The 26,536-nt window shown below is 36.0% G+C and overlaps 1 protein-coding gene across 1 annotated transcript; it reads right to left on the bottom strand.

Annotated features, from left to right (window-relative positions):
• Positions 1-248: 248 nt before the first annotated feature.
• C1H4orf17 (chromosome 1 C4orf17 homolog) lies at positions 249-26,055 on the bottom strand. Its single transcript, XM_028508038.2, has 8 exons — positions 25,831-26,055; positions 19,229-19,441; positions 16,897-16,961; positions 11,586-11,729; positions 4,757-4,838; positions 3,269-3,473; positions 2,246-2,289; positions 249-448 (listed from the first exon to the last, which is right to left on the bottom strand). Exons 1-8 carry the CDS (start codon positions 25,955-25,957, stop codon positions 249-251), a joined length of 1,080 nt encoding a protein of 359 aa, XP_028363839.1. The 5' UTR covers positions 25,958-26,055.
• Between the last annotated feature and the right edge of the window lie 481 nt (positions 26,056-26,536).

A 26,536-nucleotide genomic window follows, 5' to 3' on the forward strand; every position in this document is an offset into this window, starting at 1 on the left:
ATTAGAAGTGTAGTATATAAATAAACATTATTTTGCTGCATATGATGTTAAAATTAATGACAATTAGAAATACTCTCTCCAATAATATTTGTTTAGTAGCAGTATATGCAAGTGCTTTGAGATTCCTGTGTGCCACCAGGTAGAGCAGCTATTGATGCGTTGTTACCAAAATATTTAAAAAATAATAATTTGATGTTGTAACAAAGTGAAGCTCATGTTTGTGAAAGAATTAGCCCAGCCTAGAATTTCTACCTTTGGTATGGTAAAGAAGAAAATGTTCTTTGGGGAGAGAGATTGTACCCTTGTAGACACCTTGCTGTCATTGGTTTTGTTGGTACACTGTCTTGAGTTTTAGGCCCGGGAGGTGACTTTGGCTTGCTGAAATATTCTACAACCGGTATTGTCATCTTATTTCTTCTTATAACTATTGGAGGCTTGTGCTCAGCCTCTGGAAAAAAAAAAAACCCTAAGTAAGACCATAATTGACACATCAAACATAACTTCTGCTGTTTTAGTAGCAAATGACAAAGAAAAAATTATATGAAGTTTGGGTGAGCCAAATATATCCAAAATTCCTAAAATAATCTATTCTAACCTTTCATATTATCTATATTCATCTTTAATGAGTTATTTGTTTTATAACATGCAAACATGTTCTTCACTCTTAGAATCAAACATTATTATGGTAGGAATGAATTAGGGTCTGCTCAACTTTAAGGAGTTACTTGTTCTATAACATGTATACCTGTTCTTCACTCTTAGAATCAAACATTGTTTTGGTAGAGATGAGTTAGGGGTGGTGATGGGCACAATGGGACCAGTGGGAGAAAGGAGAAGGGTCTATGGTCCTTATAGATAAATAAATAAATAAATAAATAAGCAGTTAAAATGAGTTATTTGTACTTATGAGACCTTCCAAGGCCTACATGGTCACACCCTAGGAGGAATAAGGATTTGGGGAGATGCTAAATATCAACACCGGAGGGATTCTTATACAAAAATTGTTCAAATATCTAGACAGGGTAAAATATATTTGTGGCCAACAGGTAAGAGATAAAATTGAGTAATAGAAACATCATTGTCAGGATTTTGCATTCCTAGAGTGAAGAGTTTGGTAAGAGAAGACAGGTACAATATACAATCCTTAGAGTGTCAGAATAAGGGGGTATTTTCTAATTTATAAATTATACTTATTATTGTGTATTAGCAGATAGAGCCCCTTTTGTGTTGGTTAACTCCAACAGAAACTGCTTGGGTCTAGAGTGAACTCCAGGAACTCTAATTGATTACTATATCATTGCTAGCAGAAAGGGAGCTTGTAGAAATTATAAGGTAGACTTTTGTTTGTGGTTAGTAGACATACTGCATAGCTGTTGCTCTACAGCAGGGGTGTCAAACTCATTTTCATTGGGGACCACATCAGCCTTATGGTTGCCTTCAAAGGGCAAAATGTAATTTTAGGACTGTATCAATGTAACTACTCCTTAACAGTTAAGTGGGAGCCCAGCGCTGCTGCCGGGTAGAAACAAGGTGCCAGGCCAGATAAAACAAGGTGGAGGGCCAGATTCTGTCCATGGGCCTTGTGGTTGCCACCTGTGCTCTATTTTCATGGTTACTGTGCTTGTTTTAAGGTTAAGACCTACCAATCTCACAGGGATGTTTCGGTTGGGCTATTCTGGACCAACATAAGACTTTCTAAACATCTTGATTCTTTTTAGCCTAAATCGTGGGGTGGGGCCGGGGTTGGTTTCTGGTAGGGACACAGAACTGCACCTCTCTTTTTGAATTTCAGTTGACTCACGGGGCATCTGCTGTTTTTACTGGTTGACTTTGTTTCTAGGGAAAATCATTTGGGTCAATGGCAGTTAAACCGTGAAGAACCAAAATTCTGAGATTATTGTCTGTTTGTTAAGTCAATGCAAGGCTTCTGGACTGGCACTGGACTGGCATAATGGAACCTGTACTTCCTTATGTCCTTCTGTCTTGCTTCTCAAAGAGTGTCTGTCCCTGATGAGCCACTTTACCTTCCAATACAAAGTTAAATTTATATCAAATGTATCTCTGTGAGAGATTCAGCAAATGTTGCCCTTTAGAATAGCTGGAAATCTCTATTGTATTTTACTGCATTTAAAACAGTGGCTCCTTAATATCTGTGTCCCTGACTAGTTAGATACCAGTAAGTATCTGTAAGGAAACCAGCAATTTCCTTATAACAACTTAGTAATTATCATAAACTGTACTTAACCTTTTGGTACTGCCTTATTTTCTTCAGATCCTTGACTTGACACTCTAAATAAATTGGAGAAAGAGAAAATGAAATTCACAGATACAAACAAGCATTTTCTATAGACGGCATTATTATCATAAAAGCTAATAAGTATGTCTTAAATATGCTATTCCAATTCTTTGTTTTTCAAAGTAGACAGTATTAAATGTTTTTTCCAATGGAAAATTCTTCTGACTTTGAGTAAATATCTGAGCAGTACATCATACTCACTAAGATAGAGACCCTATCTCCTAGTTTCTAATTTTATGGAAACTTTAAGTAGAGACAAATTGAAATGCTACAGAATTCTCCTCTATATTAATGCTTTTTAAGGTGAACTATTATGTGTTCTGAATTTAAGCATTCTTCAACTTTTAATTTTAAAGCAACAAAATTTTCTCTACTAGTGTAAATAATATCTTACCACATTCTTTCACCATGATGTTATACATAAATACTCATTTTCTTCTGTCATAAGAATTTCCACTGCAGTATTTCCAATTTTCTTAATAGTTTTTTTTCCCTCTGACAACTCCCAGGAGTATGTCAAAGATAATTAAGTGAAGCAATTTATTTTAATTTTGCATTGTTGTATACAAAAAAGTGGTATCTCTATGAGAGACATTTAACAAAATGTATAATAACAATACAATTTGAATTTCCTTTATAGCTGTTGTTTTATAGCTAAAAACAACAACACAATATTTTCTTAGATTTCTGGGTGTCTATTCTTTCTAGTAAGAGCAAAGCAACTTTCCTCAAAACGAAAAGTTGTTGGGTAAGGAAGACATAGGCCCTGCAAAAACGCTCTGAAAAAATGGAATTTAGAATGATTCTCATTACATTTATGAACATGAAAAAATAAAAACCAAATGCACATTTACTGAAAAAGAGGAATTAAGACCTCAGCATGTTTGTGTTTAGTGTTTTGAAAGATAATGAAAAGAGAATTCAGGTCTTTATGTACCATATGCCCTCTGGATGGCCTTTGTGTCTAATTACCTGGTCAGCTGATGTCCTTCTCTACAACTGGCCAGCACTTTTGAGTTCACGGGTGACTCTGAGGGTGGTTTAACTTTGGTTGACTTCCCAATCACTGCTGCTGGTTCTGCTGAGATGTTTCTTCTTCGAGGATGAGGGCGAGGGCCAGCCAGCAAGTTTATCTCAGCCAGTTCAGCATGAATCAAGGCTGAGACCCACTCTTTTTCTGATTTAACAAAAGCAGTAGGAGGGGCATGAAGGTTGTAATTATTGTCTAGAAATACTGAATTAGTTTTTTACATCCAGCACTGCAGTGTAAAAGGCTGGTGATCTGTTTTCTGGGGAGGCACCAATGTGTGAGTCAAGGTTTCTGCAAACAAGTTGCTTCACAATATCCTAGCTTCCCTTGACCTGTGATATTGTAGAGTGCTCAGAGTAGTTAACTCATTGAGGTACTTGTCCATGAGTGACAGTGAAATCGTTTTCAAATATTGAGTACAAAACTCAGCCTTACAGGCCACTGCCAAATGAACAAAGAAAAGAAAAAAAAATTCTACCTATAAAAAATAGTAAGTACAGCCCTGGCCAGGTAGCTGTGTTGGTTAGAGCATTGTCTTGATATGCCAGGGTTGCAGTTTTGATCATTGGTCAAGGGACATGCAAGAATTAACCAATGAATGCATGAAAAAGTGGAACAACAAACTGATGTTTCTCTCTCTCTGTCTCTCTCTCATTCTCTTCCTCTCTCTCAAAGATCAGTAAAAAAAAAAATAAGTACAATATAATCTCATTAAACACAGACTGATACAGTTAAATAATATAAATAAATAAATAAATAAATGCAGTTAAATAATAGTTACAAGCTTACCTAGAAAGATATATACTATTCACTGAAATGATATCTGTGATAATTTTATTTATTATTATTGTTCTTTTTTTCTGGTTCTTTACCCCCCTCCCCACTGCCATAATAAGCATTTATTTCTTATGTAATTTTTAAAGTTATATTCTTAAAAAGGAACAAAAATAAAGAATAACTAAAGACTTCTTGCCCCCAAATAGTTCTCAATTGCCTGCCAAGTAGTCTTGAATTACTGGGATAAAGAACTATTTCCAAAATGCTCCCATTTAAAACATTATTCAGTTCTTGGCACATTGGTATTGCCTAACTTTCATTAGTGCAATGGTTCTCAAAGAGTTGTCCCAGGACCAGCATGATTATCAGCATCATCACCTTAACTGGGAACTTAGTAGAAATGCAAATTCTCAGGTTCCACCCAGCTCAGAAGTTTGGCCTCAGTGAATTTGATGACCAGCTAGGTTTGCGGAGAGGATAGCTGCTCCATGCTATTTATGGTTGTCCCATAAAGACTGGCACGTGTTTTCATGGAACAGGCCAAGAAAGGTCTAAAGGAAGCTAGTGAGGATTTTAGTGGGGAATTGGAACTTAGAAGGCTGTGCTACTGCCATCCATACCACAGGCAGAAACAAGCTTCGTGGTAATCTCACCTTTTGAACTTGCATGAAGCAGCCACTGCAGAACTTCTGCCAGAGAATCAGTACGTAAAATGTTACAGAGCTTTGCCAGTATCTGACAGGAAATATTAGAGTCACATAGTGAGGAAAAAAGTGGTACAGACTTACTAAGTTCCTGTTACTTTCTCCACAGTATTATCTTCCTAAATGTCACTCTGTACACAGTGCTCAATTATATCATTTGGGATTTCAGTTTGGGAGCCAGTGGAATCTTTGGAAAACATCTTCAAAATAAGTAGGAATTATTTAGGTTAGGTGACATGGTTTTCTTTGTTTTGTCTGTTCAATACCAAAATTATCCAGAGGAACCATTCATTTTTTTCTTCTCTTGGGATATTGATCCTTTCCTTTTGTACCATGGGGTTCTAATGGGAATCTTCCAGTCATAGAACTGTCCCCTCATTGGTACTACTCCTCTCTATAGTGGGAGAGGGTAGCTGGATTCGTCATTGTTCCTCATTCCCTGAACACAGTGATTGGCCCAGTGGGACAGAATCTAATTCTCTTTGTCAGTCAAGAATCCTTCTTTGAGCCCTGGCTGGTGTAGCTCAGTGGATTGAGCACGGGCTGGGAACCAAAGTATCCCAGGTTCGATTCCCAGCTAGGGTACATGTCTGGGTTGCAGGCCATAAACCCCAGCAACCGCACATTGATGTTTCTCTCTCTCTCTCTATCTACCTCCCTTCCCTCTCTAAAAATAAATAAAATATTTTTTTAAAAAAAGAATCCCTCTTTGACATTTTTAAGTGGTGCTAAGGGCTAAAATGTTGATGATGAGATAAATATATGAATAACTAATTCAAATAAAAATGGACTATAATAAGCTTTAAAGTGCAAAGTAGTAACCACATGTAATGATGTTTCCATTTTGACCCTAAACTCCATCTGTTGGAATAGATATATCTGAAATTCATACCTGTCTCCTGAACTTCAGTCTACCAGGTGTATCCTCTTAGATATTCTACAGTTACATTGAAATAAAATATCTAAAACTAAACCTCCATCTGTCTCTTCCTAGAACCTGCACGAGGTTCCCATCTTGGAGGATAGCACCAGCATATATTGAATGTATGTACAGGCAAGAACCTGAGCTTCATCCTGAGCAACTCACTTGCCTTTTTCTATAATATACTGCCAAACAACAAGTTCATTGAATCCTTCTAAATGTGTCTCAGATCTCTCCATCTCTCTCTATTGGCATAGGCTTGACCCACTCTAAACCATCAATTCTTCCTTGAGCTACTGCAGCATCTTTTTTTCCAAGTTTCTCTGCCTAAAATATTTTCTTAAAATACTATTAATTCAAAAAATATTTGTGTCTGTCACTGGTCTAGATACTGAAGACACAGAATTGAAATTAAAGGGCAGAAAAATCCACAGCCCTTTATTGAGCTTTGTTATATTATTAAGATTCTTGTCCTCAATAATGCCCTATCCTGAAGACAGCAAGTTAAATGTGTTCCTAATTTCACAATAAATCAATGGCCATGGCAAAAATGGAAAAAAACGAACCCTTTGGTATTTTCTAGGTGACTCTGCTTAAGTTGTATTTTCAGTAATATGTTGATTGTACATCACTCTCAGCTTCTTTAACTCATAGATCACTTATTGATCGACTTAGAATATAATTATCCTTTTATTTATTTGTTCATTAAATTTTAATTGTTGTTCCAGTACAGTTTTCTGTCTTTTACTACCATTCCAGCCCACCCCTCATCCCTCCCCACCTCCCTCCCATTTCCACCCCCCTAGTTTTTGTCCATGTGTCCTTTATGCTTGTTCCTGTAAACCCTTCCCCTTTTCCCCTGAAATTCCCTCCCCTCTCCCCTCTGGTCACTGTCAGCCTGTTCTCCATTTCAGTGTCTTTGGTTATATTTTCTTATTTGTTTGGTTGTTTAGGTTTATGTTAAAGGTGAGATCATATGGTATTTGTCTTTCACCGCCTGGTTTATTTTGCTTAGCATAATGCTTTCCAGCTCCATCCATGCTGTTGCAAAGGGTAGGAGCTCCTTTCTTTCTGCTTCATAGAATTGCATTGTGTAAATGTACCATAGTGTTTTGATCCATTCATTTACTGATGGGCACCTAGGTTGCTTCCAACACTTGGCTATTATAAATTGTGCTGCTGTGAACATTGGGGTAATTATCCTTTAGGTGAGAGGAAGGAGAATATGCCCTGCTAGGAAGCCTCCTGCTTTCCTTTCATTGAGTTTTGTTTTGGAAGTAGTAAATATATTGGCAGGTGAGTCCAATGTGTTGAAACTTAATTTCGGGATTTGGGAGTGAAGGTCTAGAGTAGCCCCTACTGTGGGGCTAGAGTACCCTACTTTTTAAGGTTTGACCTTTCTGCAGTCTCAAATAAATTCCTGGTATGTTTATCAAGGTCTCTTCAGCCTGATGCATCAGAAGTCCAGAATGCCAGCATCAGTAAGCAATGTGCTAATTCCCATTATCTTCCTTCTGCCAGATCTCAGAACCTCATCCTCCGCATGTGCAGCTTATATCAGACCAAAGACTCGAGAAACACTATACAGATTCTTGGAGCTCATTCTCTCCACAGATTCCTCTTCTTCGGAATCTTAATTTGCAAATTTCAGCCATGTCAGCATCCCCCAAACCTAGACTCTGTTTTCTCTACCTGATGATGGTTTTACTCTCTGTTTGGGCTCCAATTTTCTGTGCCATGATTAGGACTGTGCCCTGACAGAAATGTGGAAATCATCCCACTTGTTTTCTGTTCCTCAGTAGTCACATATTTGTACTGGCTATTACCCAGTACCTGAAAACAGTTCCTTTATATAATTTTTCCAGTTATATGGCTGTTTATATAGTAGGAGGCTAAGTCTTGAACCAAATCTATCATTTTGGAAGCAGAGTACCTTGCCTGCAATTTGCATCCTCCTCCCAAACTAATTCTGCATATTGTATCTACAGTAATTTTTCTAAAGTACAACTCTGATCATGTAATTCTTGTACTTACAAAGTAATTCAGTATCACTTACTGCTTAAAATTCTTTGCTGACTTTCCAAAGCTTTTGTGATGATATGTGAACACTTCAATATGACTTATAAAGTACTTTACTATCTGGCCTCTGTTTAGTCACCTATCCCATCTCTGGCAATGTTCTCCCTGCGTTCTCTGCAATGGCCATATTAATTGCTCTTAGTTTATTGAATAAACAGCATTCTCACTTCTTAACCTTTAGGTAGAGGTTCTTTTAGCTGGGAATGACCTGTTCCATATTTCTCTTTTTCTTCTAATTATATCATAAACATTCTTTGGGTTTCTTTCTTCCAAATCCTCTCTTAGCTCCAAAATCTCCTCCTATCTGATCTTATAACACCTGTACAATCCCTCTCACAAGCTCTGTGAATGAAGGAACCAAGTTCACTTGCTTTTTTCCAGTAGCTGGCTCTAGTAGTGCTTAGCTGTCTTTAACTCCATTCAAAACAATTTTGTTAGATTGTACTGTGACAGCTGTCATATCAGCATGCATTTTTTAAAAAGTCAAAATTGGTGACTTTTTATGTAGCCATTTTAATATTGAAGATGGAAGAAAATAAGCAACATTTTTAGCACATTATATGCTTTATTGAGGAAAGATAAAAATGCCACTGAAATGCAAAAAAAAAATGTGCATTGTGTGGAGAAGGTGTTGTGACTGATTAAATGTGTCAAAAGTGGTTTGCAAATTTTTGTGCTGGAGATTTCTCACTGGACAATACTCCATAGCCAGATAGACCAGTTGAAGTTGATAGGGATCAAATTGAGACATTAATTGAGAACAATCTGTGTTATACCATGCAAGAGATAACTGACATATTCAAAGTATCTAAATCAATCATTGAACAATTATTTGCACCAGCTTGGTTATGTTAATTTGTTTGATGTTTGGGTTCCACATAAGTTAAGCAAAGGAAACCTCTTTGACCATATTTCTGCATATGATTCTCTACTTAAATGTAATGGAGACATTCTAGTTTTAAAACAAATTGTGAGAGGCAATGAAAAGTGGATACTTTACAATAATGTGGAATGGAAGAGATTGTGGGGCAAGCAAAATGAACCACCACCAACCACACCCAAGGCCAGTCTTCATCCAAAGAAGGTGACATTGTGTATATGGTGGGATTGGAAGGGAGTCCTCTATTATGAGCTTTTTCCAGAAAACCAAACGATTAATTCCAAGAAGTACTTCTCCCATTTGGACCAACTGACAGCAACACTCAATGAAAATTGTCCAGAGCTAGTCAACAGAAAATGCATAATCTTCCATCAGGATAAACCAAAACCACATATTTCTTTGATGACCAGGTGAAAACTGTTATGGCTTGGCTGGGAAGTTCTGATTCATCCACCCTATTCACCAGACATTGCACCTTCAGACTTCCATTTATTTCAGTCTTTACCAAAATTCTCTTAATGAAAAAAATTCAGTTCCCTGGAAGACTGCAAAAGGCATGGAACAGTTCTTTGCTCAAAAAGACAAACAGTTTTGGGAAGATAGAATTATGAAATTGTCTGAAAGATGGCAGAAGGTAAAACAAAATGATGAATATGTGGTTCAATAAAATTATTGGTGAAAACAGAAAACTGAACAAACTTTTTGTCCATCCATTATTTCTATAAATTAAAGATCTTTAGGAGAAAGGCTAAAAATGACATCTTACTAGACACAGAAGTCTGTTTTCATTTAAAGTAATAATTGTGAAACCACATACTTTTTCATGCATACCCTAGCACAAACATATCTTGATTTCACAACCCATTCAGAGTTATCAGACTGAAGAGGAGGAAACTGGAATACAGTTCAGATATTTTGTAGAATGCATGGAAGGTTGGGATACCACCCAGATGAGCTCTATTTTTAGAACTCTTTTACACAAGCCAAAAAAATTTAATGACTTGTTTTCACACTTCCTCTCCTTTAATTTATTTAACAAATAGTCAACAGTTATTTGCTAAAATGTCATGTTATGTGTGTTAGCTAATATTTGTTAGCAAAGTGGTGAGTGCTGAGGAATCGGTTTGAACAAGCAGACAAGTTCCCCTCCTTCAAAGAGTTCACATCTTAGTGGATTTTGTATTAATTGATATTCAGGTAAATCAATACCTATAAGGTGTAAGATGCTTTCGAAACGAAGACTCTTTAATAGATGTCCCCAAGGCCATCTTTAATAGATGTGCCATAGGAGGCAAGACAGCTTTATTAAGGCTGCATTCAGCTTATGGTTTAGTTGAGTCGAGGGACTATGTGGTTAGCTGATTTTCTACAATTCCACTTTGATCTTGATAGAACTTTTCAATGTATGCATTCAACATTCAATAATTATTTAATAATTACTAGGTACCTAGCACTTGTCCAGGCACTGAATATAAAGCAATAACCAAGATAGACAAGTGTAAGATCTCATGACTTAAATTTTAGTGTGAGTGAGGTGGGAAGGCAGAGACAATATTGAAAAAAATAAAAACATATGAACATATCAGATATGACATTTATGAAAAAATAACAATGGGTAATAGGATGGGGAGTGACCAGGTTAGCTACCTTAGATTGAATGATCAGGGAAAGCACTTCTGAGTAAGTGGTATTTAACCTGAAACCTTAATAACTGGAAGGTGACCACTGAAAGGATTAAAGAGAAGAGAATTCCTAGCAGGGGACAACCCCTCAGGGAGGGAATGAGGTGGACAGTGATTCTGGAGTTTCTGTACTATAAAGTCTTTAGCCAGAATCATCAAGAAATCATGTATAAACACAGGACATATCTGTAGATAGTCTCTCTTCTTGTCCTTTCTTTTTTTTCTCTTTCCCAATTTTGTTTTCAAAATTAAGTATTATACCCAATGACACTGTTATCCTTTATCTTTAACATAGCTCCTTATCAGGATTATTCTATAACAACCCTTACAGTATGCTCTGTTATCTGCAATTTCTACTACTAATACTTATTTTAAAATTCTACCAGAGTCAGCATTACAATATTTTGACCCTTAATTCATTGTAGTGGGTCTTAAAGTGAAGACAGGTGGAGGTTACCAAAAGGATCTAAGGAAAGTAAACAAAGAATGGCAGATGACAAGTATTAGCTGATTGGTTTACTCATAATATTTCATTCTCAGAAATAACATGGAAAGAAACATCCATTTTCACCAGTACTCTGATATGACATATTATTATTACTGTAACTAAATTGATAATCTCAGGCAGAGATAGTGCTTCTCAAGCATTAGAAAGATGAGAAAGACAGACATGGAAAAAATAGAGCCAAGGTTGTTTGGCAAATGCCAAATTTTTCATTATGTCTAAACCAAATGCTCTGGTTTGGGGTTTTTTGTTTTTGTTTCTGTTTTTGTTTTTAAACAGTGACAGGATTCCAGGGAGAAGTAAGACTGCAAATGAAAAATATAACCAAAGACACTGTAATAGAGAACAGGCTGAGAATGACCAGAGCAGAGAGGGGAGGGAATTTCAGGGGAAAAGGGGAAGGGTTTACAGGAACAAGTATAAAGGACACATGGACAAAAACTAGGGGGGCGGGGATGGAAATAGGAGGGAGGAAATAGGAGGGGAGCACTGGGGGGTAGGATGGGATGGGAGTAAAAGACAGAAAACTGTACTTGAACAATTAAAATTAAAAGAAAATAGGATCAGGCCTCAGATTTCAGGCTAATTGGTTTTAAATTAATTCAGCTGTCAAAGGGGAACCAAAGAGTTTTAAGGATGCTAAGTGATGTGATTTTTTTGGTTTGTTCATTCTGTACCCAAGTTATGGATTAACTAAATCTGCCCCTTACTTTGATTTCCTGATCCAGATAGTTTGGTATGCATACGGTGTTCCCTTTGACATTAGTCTTGGTACTCATCACTTCTGAAGAACAAGATCCATCAGTAGAGAGTGCTTTTGGAGGTGAGGGTGGATTATTTACTTTAATTTCTTCCTAAATCAAAGATAAGATATAATCAATATGCATTTGCATGTACTTATATTTTGTGCAAAAATTAAATGTAATATGAATGAGAAATATTGTAGCTAAATGAAACACATACATAAAAGCCAAAAGGGGTTAGTTTTAATTCTGCCTTAAATATCTAATTTTCAAATGTTTGCATTTAGAGACAGAACAAATAGTAATACATTATTTACTTTTTGTGAAACCCCTTTAAACCCTTGGCTGAACAGCAACATAGTAATTTTTAAATGTTTAATGTATAATTTATATTGCTGCTTCATATAACAACAAACTCATGATATGTAATAAGATTTTCTGTTGAGTTGGGAATATTTCTCTTTTATGATTGGAGAAGACAGTTGGAGATTTTATGGTGTTTCTGTAGAGAGTGAACTGCTGCCCCTTTGCTCTGCTAAATGTCAGAATCAGAAAGGTAAATTTAATTACTTCTCTTGATTAGTTGGAAAAGAAAATAGAAAGTGTATTTTCTTGTTTTGGGAGATGAAATATTCTGTTTGAAATTTTTTAAAAAGCGTGTAAGAGCTTTAAGTCCAAGAAAAGTTCTAGATCTTTGCATTTATTCCAAGAAAGGTTTAACCTTCAGAAGCAAGTGATATATATAGACACACAGAAATTGGTGGCTGAATGTGTCAGCACACAGAAATTGGTGGCTGAATGTGTCAGCGACTGGGGACTGATGACTTACTGGGCTTGAGCGAACAATGTTTAACTGTTAGCATTTACTGAAAATAAAGCTGTAATGTAGTTAGATGCATCCTTCTGTTAAAGTTCATTATGTAGACTTCTAATTTTGGGGAATAGCAATATACATATTTGGTTTAACCCTCCCACTGAACACAGTTAAAAAGATACATTAAAATTAAAAAAATATATATGAATGAGTAAATAAACTAGGAGTTAATGGGTTAAAAGTGAAAGGAAAGTAAGAAGTTTGAAGTATAACCAGTGCAATATCCATTTTTTTAATGCCATTGATCCTGGAGAATAGCTTCCTTTTGACTTAAAGGTCCTGAAAAAATAGGACCCAAATTTCAGGACCTGGATAAGAGCCACTCAAGGGCTCTGCTCTCAAGGTGAATGTGACCTAGAAATATAATAGCCCCTGAAGAAATAAAACCTGAGATCAAGGTTTGAACTTGGTTTAAATTGATCTAGGATTACAGCCTCTGGGTTCCTATAAAAGCAAACACAATTTCTCTCTGGAAGAAAATTCATTTACCATGGGCTTTAGATTCCCACAAATAATTCTTTTTAATATAACCTCCTTTTTAAAAAGATTTTTTATTTACTTTTAGAGAGAGGGGAAGGGAAGGAGAAAGAAAGAGAAACATCAACGTGTGGTTGCCTCTCATGTGCCCCCTGTTGGGGACCTGTCTCACAACCCAGGCATGTGCCCTGACTGGGAATCAAACCGGGGACTCTTTGTTTTGCAGGCCTGTGCTCAATCCACTGAGCTACAGCAGCCAGGTCTTTTCTATTCCATGAATAATTTTTCATACATAATATCTAGCAATTGAGCTATGACTAAAAAAGAAATTATAATGTTAATTGGAAAAAAATACTACTGAAAATGTTACATGACAATAATTATGAAAGCAGCTAAAGCAATTCTCAGAGGGGAATTGATAGCTTTAAAATATATATACTGGAAAGTTAAAAGAAGCTAGACAAAGAACAATAAGATAAATATGTGAATGGAAAGAGAAAAATGATCATAGAAATCAACAAAATAGAAAAAATATTCAACATAGAAGATAAAAAACACAATTATTTCTTTGGTATGCTAATAAAATTGATAAACTATTGAAACTGATTAAGAAAAAGATACACATTAACAAAACACATGTAAAAAGTGTATATCTAACAGATCTGGCAGATATTTTTAAAAGAATATGAAAATATTATATAACATTGTTGATAGATTTGAACATTTATATGAAATTAATAATTTTTTATAAAAAGAATATGTTGCCAAAATCAATTCAAGAAGAAATAGAAAACCTGAACAATATAACAAAATAAATTTCAAATCAAGGAATGTTATCAGAATTGAAGATAATAATTTTATATTGACTAAAGGTTCATTTCATCAAGAGGAAATAACAAGCCTAAATAGTTATAGTCCTAATAAAAAAGTTTTAAGTGACATGATTAAAAACTGATAGAAATGAAAAAATATAGAAATCTATAATTATAGTCAGAGATTTCAACACCTCTTTCTCAATAATTGATAGAAACAGTAGGCAGCAAATCGGTAAGGCCACAGAAAACCTGAATGAGAGTATCAACCAATTTGACCTAATTGTTTTTTGCTTCCATTAAGAGGACTATCTTTTTAAATTTTAAAACATTTATATTTATTTTTCCTGGTTTATTTTATTTTTTTCCATTAACATTCATTCCCCATACCCTCTTCTACCTCTACCCACCCCCACCTCCACTCATCCCCACCCCCAATCGCCTCACTGTTATGTTACATTCTACCCAACAACAGCAGAGTCAACATTGTTTTTCATGGGCACATGGAAAATTTATCAAGGCCAACCATGTTCTGGGCCTGGTAACAAATCTCAGTAATTTTCTAAAGTTTCAAAGTATTCTGGGCAAGGAGCAATTAGCTGGTGTAGATATCCATGTCCCTGTGGAGGTGGTGGTCATATGGCCCATATTTATGTCAGTTCTTCTCTAAAGTCCTGGTGGCCTATTACCAGAAATATGTGAATGAGGTTTACAAGGAGATCAAGGACATTCTCACACAGTATGGCTAAACCCTGCTGTTAGCTGATCCCCATAACTGTGAATTTAAAAAGCTCAGAGGCCCTGGTACTCACTACCAGAAATCCTACTGATAAGCCCATCATGAGGACCAAGCTTCACCTTTATAATAAACAATGGTTGTGGGATTTAAGGTTTCAAGAAAAGTATATTCTCTGGCCACAGTGAAATTAAATTGGAAATCAAGCACATAGAGATATCCTTAAAATCCCCAACTATTTGGAAATTAAATAACAATTTTAAGTAAGTCATGGATAAAAGAAGAAATTAGAAAGGAAATTAGGAAGTATCTTGAACAGAATGATAACAAAAATTCAGCATCATAAAGTTTGGGGGATACAGCCAAGGCAGTAAAGAAAAAGTCTCAAATCAATGATCTAAGCTTTCATCTAATATAAATACAAGCCAAAATCAATAAAGTAGAAACAGAAAAACAAAACAATAGAGATCATCAATGAAATGAAAAGCTGATTCTTTAAGAAAAGCAATAAAAACTCATAAACTTCTATGTATATAAATCAGGAAGAAAAATTATATAATCATTAAAAGGATATTTTATGAATGACTTTTTACAACTTAGATGAAATGGACAAATTTCTTTAAAAACACAATCTACCAAAGCTCACTAAAGAAGAACTAGGTAACCTGAATAGCCTATATCTATGAAAATAAGAAATTTAATTTTTTAAAAGATTTTATTTATTTATTTTTAGAGAGGGAAGGGAGGGAGAAAGAGAGAGAGAGAGAGAAGCATCAATGTGCGGTGGTTGCTGGGGGCCTTGGCCTGCAACCCAGGCATGTGCCCTGACTGGGAATCGAACCTACGATGCTTTGGTTCACAGCCCGCACTCAATCCATTGAGCTACGCCAGCCAGGACTCCATTTCTTATTTAAAAGAAAAAACCTCTCAGAACACTAAGAATGGAAAGGAATCTCCTCAACTATATAGAGGACATTTATGAATAAAGTAAATTAACATTATACTTAATGGTGAAAGTCTGAATGCTTTCCCCCAGCGATTTAAGTAGGTCAAGGATTCCTGCTCTCATCAGTTCCATTTAACATAGCACTAGAGTTTCTAGCCATTGCAATAAGGCACAATAGAGAGATAAATAGCATGTGCATTTGAAATTTAACAGAAGAATTTAAAGTTTGGGTTTTATCAAAATTATAAATTCTGCTTCTTCAAAAATATTGTTACAAAAAAGGAAGCCTCAGGCAAAAATACTTTCAAGATATATATGTGACAAAAGATTTATAACTGGAGTATATAAAGAACTCTTACAACTTCATAATAATAAGACAAACAACTCAATATAAAATGTGGGCAAGAGATTTGAATATACACTTTCCATAAAAAGATATATGGATGGCAAATAAGAACATGAAAAGATGTCAGCCTCATTAGTCATTAGGAAGTGCACATTAAAGCCACAATGAGATACCACTACACACCCACTAGACTGGATAAAATAAAAATACCAGCCATATTGAGGATGTGAAGGAAAGGAAAATCTTATATACTGCTGGCAGGAATATAAAATGGTACAACAACTTTGAAAAAGAAGAAGTTCAGCAGTTTCTTAAAGAAATTAACATATACCTACTATAAGACTGAGTCATTTCATTCCTAGGTATTTACCCAAAAGAAAAGAAAATGTATCTATACAAAGACTTGCACACAAATGTTTATACCAACTTTGTCAAATATTGGAAACAAACTAAATGTCTATCAACAGGTGACTGGATAAACAAATTGTGGGAATATTCCTCAGCAATAAAACGAAATGAATTACCCTTTTTATTGGCATATAACCACATGGATGAATCAAAACAATTATGCTAGGTTAAAGAAGTGAGATTAAAAAAAGAGAACTCACTATATGATTTCATGTATATAAAATCCTAAAAATTGCATGCTAAATCTTTAGTGACAAGAGATAAATGTTTGCCCATGGGTGTGGGGGACCAGGGTCATGAGAAAACTTTGGGAAATAATGGGTATGTTTATTTTCTTGATTTTGATGGAGGCTGTCATGGTGTGAATATATATTTGTCAAAATTCATCAGATTATTCACTTAAATACAGAGTAAGGCAAAAGTAGGCTTATAGTTGTGAGTACATGAAACAGACTTTATCGTTGTATTATTATTTATTATTATATTATTTTCCACACAAACAACTGTAAACCTACTTTGCCCCACCTTGTATGTGCATTTTATATCATGTTAATTAAATAAAGCTGTAAAAAATGTTGTGAAACATGGTATCTTCTCAGAAAAGTATGTGAAGAAGAAAGAGGAGAGAGAATGATAAAAGTCAGACTAAATATGTAGCTGTAAATAATTGTTTCTTTACCTTTTTAATTACTAAGGGATTCTCACTGGAAGTTTTGAAGCACTCCTGGATTTTTCTACATGGCTCTGAAATGATATTGAGGAAAAATATACTTAGATCAAACTGAAAAAATTTTTCTGTCGCATGCCATATACATCAGTTGCTGAAAGAGATGGGCATACATCTGAATTTTAATTAAGATCAACCCGGACATCTGTTTATAGATATTAGAAAATTTGCAGGTATGACAATAACATAATAAAAGTGTATCTATGTTATAAAACCAATCTATGGCCAGAGAATGATATAAAGAAACACTGCAAGAGTTTTCTTGATCTAGATAAACTTTTTAAAAGTGCATATTTCAGTGTAAGACATGTTTTCCTCTGATTCCTGTCCATACAACTATCACTTCCTCTAGTTACAGAGACTATATGTATGCTGTTTGCTCTGTAGACAGAAAGCAAAGATGTATGCTGAGTTATAATTACATTCTTTATTTCTCATTTCATCAGTCTCTCAACCCCACCCACTTCATCTATCTAAATCCCTCTAAATCCCCCTAAAACCACTTAAATGTTTGCTTAATTTTTCTTTGCATTATGTTAAAGATATATTCTGATGCTATCTTTTACACTGAAGGCATAGTTAATACAGCAATTCTTTTGAAGATGAAAAAATTTTGTGTATATACCCAATAGTAACTGAATTCATTACTTAAAATAGGGGGAACAAAGTTAGGGGCACAAGTCTGTTAAGAGGACTCTCGTGGGAAACAGAAACCACTCTAGCTATTCTAAACAAAAATAATACAGATAAATACTTGTTTCTAATGTCATTGGAATGGGTGGAACAGTGAATTCTGGTTTTGAGCCTTCACAAATCATTTCAAGAACACTTTGCAGCTGGCCCACTGAGGCAGGCACAGCTTTTATCACAACCAGCAAGAAGGGGAGTCAGGAAGTCATGGCCCCTTCAATTGCTGTCCCAACATCTTAGAGGCTAAAGCTTAGAGATGGATCTCTACTGCAGTCAGAAAGCCATTATATCTGCTGACTTTACCTTTTTGACACCTATAAATCCAGAATCTGAACACTGAGATATTGTAGCAAAAACAAATGAAAAAACCATGTCTCTAGTCATGCTTGACAGTAGACATCAACCAGAAAGATCACCTTAGCCCCACATCTGCGATGTAAATTTTACCGAATGGCAACACCTGATTTCCATCAAAGGACTCCTGCAAATGTAATGTTTAAGTTCCTGTATTTTACACGGTAAGGAGGAACACTAGGAGGAAGGTAGAGTAAGTGGGCTCCGATTCTTCACTGCTAGCAGAAAGGCAGGAATAAGAACTGTTGAATACAATGTGAAATGAGCCAACAAGCATGAAGACCTTAGAATGGAATCACATGGTAAGTACTCTACTACTGATCCCTCTTATCATCTCTTAATACATAGCTTACCATATTATGCCAAATAATTTTAATGTGTCTTGAAACTTTTGGTAGTAACATGCTATTGTAAAAGAGAACAGGATATAATTTTACCACTAAGAATTCCTTATATTTTGCCTTGGCCTTTAGATTTGGCCTTACTGTGCTTTTTTTGTGTTAAGTTAAGGTGTACTATATATAATGGTCTGATATATGTATATATTGCAAAATGATTATCACAGTAAATTTTGTTAACATCACCTTACATAGTTACAAATTTTTTCTTATGGGAAATTTTAAGGTATAAACTCAACTTTCAAATATATAATACAGCACTGTTAACTACAATTATTATGCTGTACTTTTGATTAATTTTGCTTCATGTTAATTCAGTAAACATTAATTAGCTTATTGAACTGTTTATGAAAGACCAGGCACTGTGCTGGAAGCTGGGGAGATATCAAGAATAGCAAAAATGCAGAGCCTTGACCTTAAGGACTTGACCATCCAATGGGGAAGATGTAAGCTTCAATAATCATGAAATTCCACGACTATTGCATTTCCCCAACTCACTTTTTGTCTGAAGTATTTTCCCTATCAGTGTTGAGTAAAAATTCATTTTTGGCATCTCTTAGCCCGGAATTGTAGGAATTTTGTAGGGATTATAATTAGAGTGACACCAAATATGTGTTGGACATAATTAGTAATTATAATATTTATTAACAGTTTTGAACTACTAAATTGAGATCACCTGGGGGAAAAATTTTTATAATGAATACCTATTTCAAATTGTGAAATTTCATAATAATTTAAAAATCACTGCAGCTATTTTATCAATCATATAGATTCCACCTCCTCCACTCCCCAGTAGTTTGCAAGAGGTCTCAGGAAATACTTCATAGTTGAGAGGGACTCACCAGAATGAGGCCGCGGGGGATGCACTTTGACACTGTTTGGGGCTGGCGACACTCCTCTGACTGGGCTCTCCAGGGGTGCAGTACTGGGTGGGTAACTGCATTTGGCAGATGGCATTTCATCCTTCTCTAAGCAGTTGAACTGGTCAACACCCCACAATGTTCCCAATGAGTTCTCATCATCATTCACAGTACAGATAGGAACGTTATTCAAACCTAGGTAGTAAGGACAAAGAAGACCAAACTGCCAGATTAGGTGGTTTTCTTTGAGCAATCAACAATGTCCCACCCAACCAGATGTTAAATGTACATAAAATGTCAGACTTCAAATTGTATGGACCAGAGGTAGTCTTTGAAAGTCAGTGTAGCAAATTATATTTGCAATGCACACTTCCTTACAATATTCTGCCATTTTATTAGCTTAAGAACAAGGCCCGTGTCTTTAATCTCAGTCTGAGGGCTAAATGGGGTAGATCTGCCTCTGTGCTGAAGAGACCTTATTTCCCAAGTTTTGATAATGACTGCAGAGGGATTATATTAGTTCTCTTCATGAATACCAGATTGAGATTTTTTTTAAAGCATTGAGAATGTCTTAATATAGAAAAGCATTTTAGCAAACATATGCTACCTCTTCTTTTGTACTGGCAGGAGGTAAAAAGCTGTTGGAGCTAGGACTGGGAGGCAGGGTGACAAATTGTGCAGGAGGGAAGGAAGGAAAATTTTTTACAGAAGGACCCCTTTCCTCAAGTCAGAGTTCTGGGTTCATTCCCTTTCCTATAACAGCTTTTTGCTTTTGGTTCAAATATTGATTTATAGACAGATTGTCTTTTCAATACAATGCTATGTCATGTGGAATTGGATGGCTTAGGAAATGGGGATGTGCAAGCCATTGCTGTATGTTAATCCGTGAGTCATGAGAGGTAGTAATAGGTGACTGCTTTGTTTCACAAGAAGCATCCCGATAGTGTCTTTCATACTTGCCATTCTTCTGAACCTCCCTCTGGCACAATTGATCCACGTCCTTCTTATCTATCTGCTCAGATGACAACCCAAAGGTCTTTGCTGACAACCCTGTCTGAAATAACAGCTCAATCACACTGTATCTCCTTATGCTCTTTTATTTTCCCCATACCACTTGTCGCCTGTCATATCTGTTTGCACATTGCTAGGGTGAGCTGTTCCACTATATAAAACTTTGTGAGGCATGGATTTTGTCTGCTTCATTTTCTACTCTATTCCGAGCATCTAGAATAGTGTCTAGCACAAAGTAGGTGTTCTCTGATTATTTGTTAATTTTACCAAACACAAAGCTTTTATTTAATCTAATACTTTGAACTTTACTGATAGTAACTGCTTCCAAATAGAAATGAGAATAACATTTTTGGACATAACATCACCTCTTATCAATTTATCTGAAACACCTAGGTTAGTAATTGACCCAAGTACATAGTGAAAAATTGATTACCAAGTAAAATATATAACACACAGAGACAATGGAAAAAATTTCTTGCTGCCTCCTTTAATTATAAAAGATGTGTGTGCATGTGTATATATGTATACACACACATACATTATGTGTAATAAACTATTGAGATTCCACCTATCCAGAAGTTAGAAAAAAACTGTATAAAAATCTTTGAAGGGTTGAATGGAATGTCAGTAAAGTGTCTTCAGAGTCAAATAGAACAATATTAAATGATTTAAAACTAGTCACAGAAATGCAAAATTCCATCCAGCAGTGAAGGAGGTTAGCAACGATCTTGGTGGGAGTGTCACTAACTTCCTTGGGCACACAGATCATTAGGAAGTAGAGTGTTTGGCCCACGAAAGACCAGTTCCTCCTATGGGAAGTCAAGTTTCTATACCACAGTGATCATTTAAAAGGGCTCACTTTGTGGGAGAGTGCCAAGTGAGGATTCAAATCTCACATCCCTGCCTGATTCTCTGATTGATAGCTACCTCAAGTTGTTAAGAAAGTAACTCTTAATTTTTTTATTTTTATTTTTTAAAATACATTTTATTGACTATGTTATTACAGTTATCCCATTTCCCCCCATCATTCCCCTCCACCCTGCATACCCTCTTCCACCCATATTCCCCCCCTTTAGTTCATGTCCGTCCAAGTGTCATAAGTTCTTTAGCTTCTACATTTCCCATACTATTCTTGCCTTCCCCCTGTCTATTTTCTACCTACCATTTATGCTACTTATTCTGTGTACCTTTTCCCTTTCTCTCCTCCTCCCACTCCCCTGTTGCTAACCCTCCATTTCTGTGGTTCTGCTCCTGTTCTACTTGTTTGCTTAGTTTGTTTTTGTTTTTGTTTTAGGTTTGGTTGTTGATAATTGTGACAGGCAAAGGAAATAGACTTCCAGGAAGTCCAGAAAACTCACAGAGTCCCAAAGAAGTTGGACTCAAGGAGGAACACACCAAGGCACATCATAATTACATGAGCCAAGATAAAAATGAAAGAGAGAATCCTAGAAGCAGCAAGAGATAAGGAGACAGTAACCTACAAAGGAGTTCCCATCAGACTGGCAGCTGATTTCTCAAAAGAGACCTTACAGGCAAGAAGGAGCTGGAAAGAAGTATTCCAAGTCATGAAAGGCAAGGACCTACACCCAAGATTGCTCTATCCAGCAAAGCTTTCATTTAGAATGGAAGGGCAGATAAAGTGCTTCTCACATAAGGTCAAGTTAAAGGAGTTCATCATCACCAAGCTCTTATTTTATGAAATGTTAAAGGGACTTATCTAAGAACAAGAAGATAAAAAAACATGTATAGTAAAATGATAGCAAACTCTGAATTTTTTTGTCTAAGGTAATTAGTTTAGTTCCTGATAAGTGTCCTCATACTATTCTTATCCATGGGTTAAGTTTAGTGAAACCATTGTATATGTGTATTTAAAATATATATAATAGTGATCTAATTTGGCATATTAGACCAACAAATTAGCTTTAGAATTACAGATTAAAATCTACATCAGAAAATGACTTTCCATTTTAAGTAGAAATGTATGAAAATATTAAGTTGATAAGTAGTAAAGAAATGTTTTAAATAATATATTTGTCTACATTTATAGGTCTGATTTATTTAACTGACAGGCATTATTTATAGCTTGTTTAGAATTTGCTTGTTAAAGATATAAAAGACTTAAAAATAAATAAAATATATTTGATAAGTAATTGACATTTAAAGTTTTTAAAGGTATATATTAATTAAGTTTTTAATTGGGACTAAATATTAATCAAAGACTTCCTTGAAGTAATTGTTAAAATGTACTAGATTTATAAGTAAAATAATAAGCTATAAGTTAAATTTTAAAAGTTAAAATAAAAAGTTTTGGAATTGTTCATTTAAAATTTAATTAAAAAATAATAACTGCAAATAATCTTTGTGTACAAAGCCCTCCATCAAGAATGTCAAATATTTAATATTAGCATTGTAAGAGCTATAAAAGTATTAGATGCTTATGGCCACCTAAAATTTTGCTCTTTGAAATGGAACTCAATCTTTCTGGGAAAGTATGGTCCTCCAACTAGTCTACCCTAACTAGTAAATGATACTATAGATCTGGGGCCCTCATCTAACTCCTCCCTCTCCTTTACTTCCCCTTCAGTACTGCATTTGATCTTGCACTTTTTTTCCTATTTTGTTAATTAAGCCACTTCTCTCCATGCCACTGTCCTATCTCCTTTCTAGGCCACTATTATCTCCTGCTCTAACTACTCCTTTTACAATTTATAGCTTCCTAACTGTTTTACTTCCCTGCCCTCATCCAATTCACTCTCCATAAACAACCAGAAATATATTAAAATATAAACTTAACTTTTTTAAATATCCCACCTAAAACCCTTCAGAAGCTTCCCATGCACTTAGGATCACATCGTGCATGTTAACATAGTCTAAAATGTTCCCAATGATGTGACCTCCACCTCTTAGGACTCATCTCATATCAGTACCCTCCCACCCTTCTTTATATGTATGTCACACTGGATTTCCCTAAATTCCTGGGACAGGAACAAGACCTTTCCTACCTCTAATTTTCACTCAAACTATTTCCGGTAGAAAACTCCCCCATTATTTGCTGTTTCTCATTTTTTAGGTATTGGTGTAAATGTCACTTAAAAGAGATATTCCAGGCTCCATATTCTCAATCTAAATTAGGTTTCCTTATGGTATATTCTCATATATCCTATATTTTCTTTCAGAGCAATTGTTTTAGGTCACATTCTTGGAAAATAGAAGCTGGGATGGAGATTCGTGTGCAGGAAATTTATTGGGCTGTGTTATTGGGAACAGTATGTATTTATAAGGAGGCCAGGAAGTGGAATTGGGCAAAAGGTGAGCTGTGATGCAGATAGAGGCCTCACTCAGCTCCACAAGGAGTAGTGGATGACTCTAGGGAGGTCTCAACTCAAAGCAAGGGGGAGTTCTAACCCCCATTAAACATTCACCGGTCAAACTCCCATTGTGCGTGAGAGCTCCCTTCAGCCCAAGAACAATTCTCATAGAGGGAGTCAGTGTTAGCCATTGGTGACACATCTGGCAGGTGGGAAGATGAATGCCTTGGTTCTGAAGGCATGATCTTGTTCGGAGACTGTTACACTAGAGCATTATTGTACCACAGCTTATGACTAAATATTTACTTTTATTTGATTAGTATAAAATATCTTCCAGTAAAATGTGAGCTTCTTGAAAGGGGGAGTTGTGTTTGTTTTGCTCACCACTATTTCCATTTCCCAGCTTGGGAATGACTCCCACTTGGAGGTGCTAAATTCTTGTGGAAGGAAAGGAGACAGTTTAAATAACACTCAGATAAAATTTCATTCACAGATTTCAAACAGAATTTATAGCTACCTCAGCCATCCAGTAGTTGTGTGCCCTTGAGCAAGTGATTTTATTAAAAAATTGTTTCCAGGTGAATTGTACAAAGTGGAAGTGGAATAGGCCTCACCTCAGGTTGGGAGATCAGCTAAAAGATGGGCTCAGACTCCAAGTGTGAAGGTACAAGGGGGTGGGCCAGGGCAGAGAGAAGAGCAGGGAAAATGAAGACTGAACACTGGGGTGCAGCCAGTGGAAAGAGCAGATGAGAACAGTTAGAGGGTTGTGAGATAATAAACAGGATTCAAGGAGAATGGCTGGCTGAGGGACCAGCAGAGACAAATTCCTAAAGGAGATATAGGAAAATGAAAGCCAAGGGGAAGCAAACAGATGTTAAAATAAAGAGGTCATAAATGCCCAAGCTATCTATTGTCTTGGCAAAATCTGAGGGCAGGGTTTTCGAAACCCACATGAGAAAAATATTGCATTTTATTTTGTTTTATTTTTTAAACTTTTTATTGTTATTCTATTACAGTTGTCTCAATTTTTCCCCCTTTGCCCTCCTCCACCAGCTATTTACAATAGCGAAGTGCTGAAAACATTGCATTTTAATAACAACTTTTTTTCTTTGAAGGCAAATACTACTAAGTATTCAACTAAGTATAAGTTTTTCTCTGATTTCAAATGCTTGAAAGTACATAATATACCCTTCTCTTGTATTTTATTTCACATTCTTCCTTGAATTATTTTATACTATGATGCAATATAAAACTGCTGGCAAGAGACTGACATTTATGTCTTCAAATCCCCTACAATGTGTATCACAAGGCCTTGCTCATAGTAATATATGTCACAGAAATACATGTTCAACTAAATAGAAAATTTCTTTGGAAATGTTTTGAGGATATGCCTGCTAATTCTATAAATCATAGTAGCTGGAATTGAAATGAAAGAGAGAAGAGTAACCAGTTCAGTTTCAAAGAGCAAAATTCAAAATGCCTATGAAGCCTCTAAGCTTTGCACGTAGGGCAAATAGACCGTTGAATGTAGGGGTCTAAAGCTGAGAAGAGGAGTCTGAGTCTAGAGTACACATTGGAAACTATTTGCCCTGTGGAGGGTATCTGAAACTTGTGAATGGGTGAATTTGACTCGGGTCGCAGTGGACTAAAGAGAGAAAGTGACTGAGGCCTGAGCTGTGAGAGGCTCTAACATTTACTGCAGAGTCAGCAAAAATAAAAGCTGGGAAGGAGAAACCACAAAGCTAGGAGAAAAAAATAGGAGTAAATGGTGTTACAGAAACTAAATTTTAAAATGCAAAAGGAAGAAAGGGAAAGAGGGAAGGAGAGAGGGAAAGATGGGAGATGAAGGAAGTTAGGAAGGAAGAGAAGGAGGGAAGAAGAGAGAGAGAAAGAGGGGGTAAAATACATGCTTCTCCAGGGCTAGTATTTAGCATGTAGATGCTGGCATGGCTGTGCAGAATGTTAAAATATTGAAATACTTTCATACCATTTGGCCATTCCTACCCTGAGCCCCCTGAGTGGCCCCTTTGGCACCACTCCAGGCCCCTTTCCTAAAAAGCAAGTATTCCAAACATGAGTGCCTGGCACGGAGGGTGCCTGCTTGCCTCTGCTTTGGCCCAGTGCTGGCACCCAGCCTCAGCAGTCAATGCCTGTGCCTCAGCAGTGGTTAAATACTGAATAGCTGCCTGTGTTTACCCAACAGAACCGTCATGTAGCCCAGGTGTAGAGAAGAAACACACATTGTAGGACCTTGAGTCACCTTACCTTTGATGTGGCAGACCCTTCTGGGATGAGGGGTGTGCCTGACGAGAAAACAACTTCCTGTTCTAGCCATGCTGTGGCTGCTTTTGCTCTCAAACTGAGAAGCAGACATTGGGGATTTGAGGCTCATGTTCACAGAGTGTTGGTTTCCCCCTCTCCGTTGTTGTTGCCACACAGTGCCTTGAGGTCTACCTTCTTAACCTTGCATCCACATCCAGAGGTGCTCATACCCTGAAATCACAGAATGACAATCATTCTGACAAGGGGTTCTCGACATCTTCTTACATGGCAAACATTTTCCCAACTTCTTTGCTTGCACTGAATTATTCCTGCTGTCAAGACAATGTAAGTCTAATTTACTTTCAGACCAAATTTTGTAAACACTTAAGTTAATCTATGCATGAGAAGAACAGAAAATTTTTCCCTTGGAAAAATCAAAACATTTGTGAGAAACTTACAATATATTCTATATTTAATTGCACTTAAGGCCACTTTGTTGACTTTCCAACATAAAATATATAACATGGCTATTATATTTTGATATAGTAAATTAAAATGATATCTTTAAAATATAATACCCATGAATATGCTTTACATTAAATTAACTTAAATAAGGACCTTTCCTTTTGTACTTTAATAAAATCAGCATCTTAAATTTGTGTCTTCTTCTGAGGAGATGGTAAAATCTGAAGAAGAAAAAATTTCAAAG

The sequence above is a fragment of the Phyllostomus discolor genome, chromosome 1 (assembly GCF_004126475.2).
Source record: "Phyllostomus discolor isolate MPI-MPIP mPhyDis1 chromosome 1, mPhyDis1.pri.v3, whole genome shotgun sequence".
NCBI lineage: Eukaryota > Metazoa > Chordata > Mammalia > Chiroptera > Phyllostomidae > Phyllostomus > Phyllostomus discolor.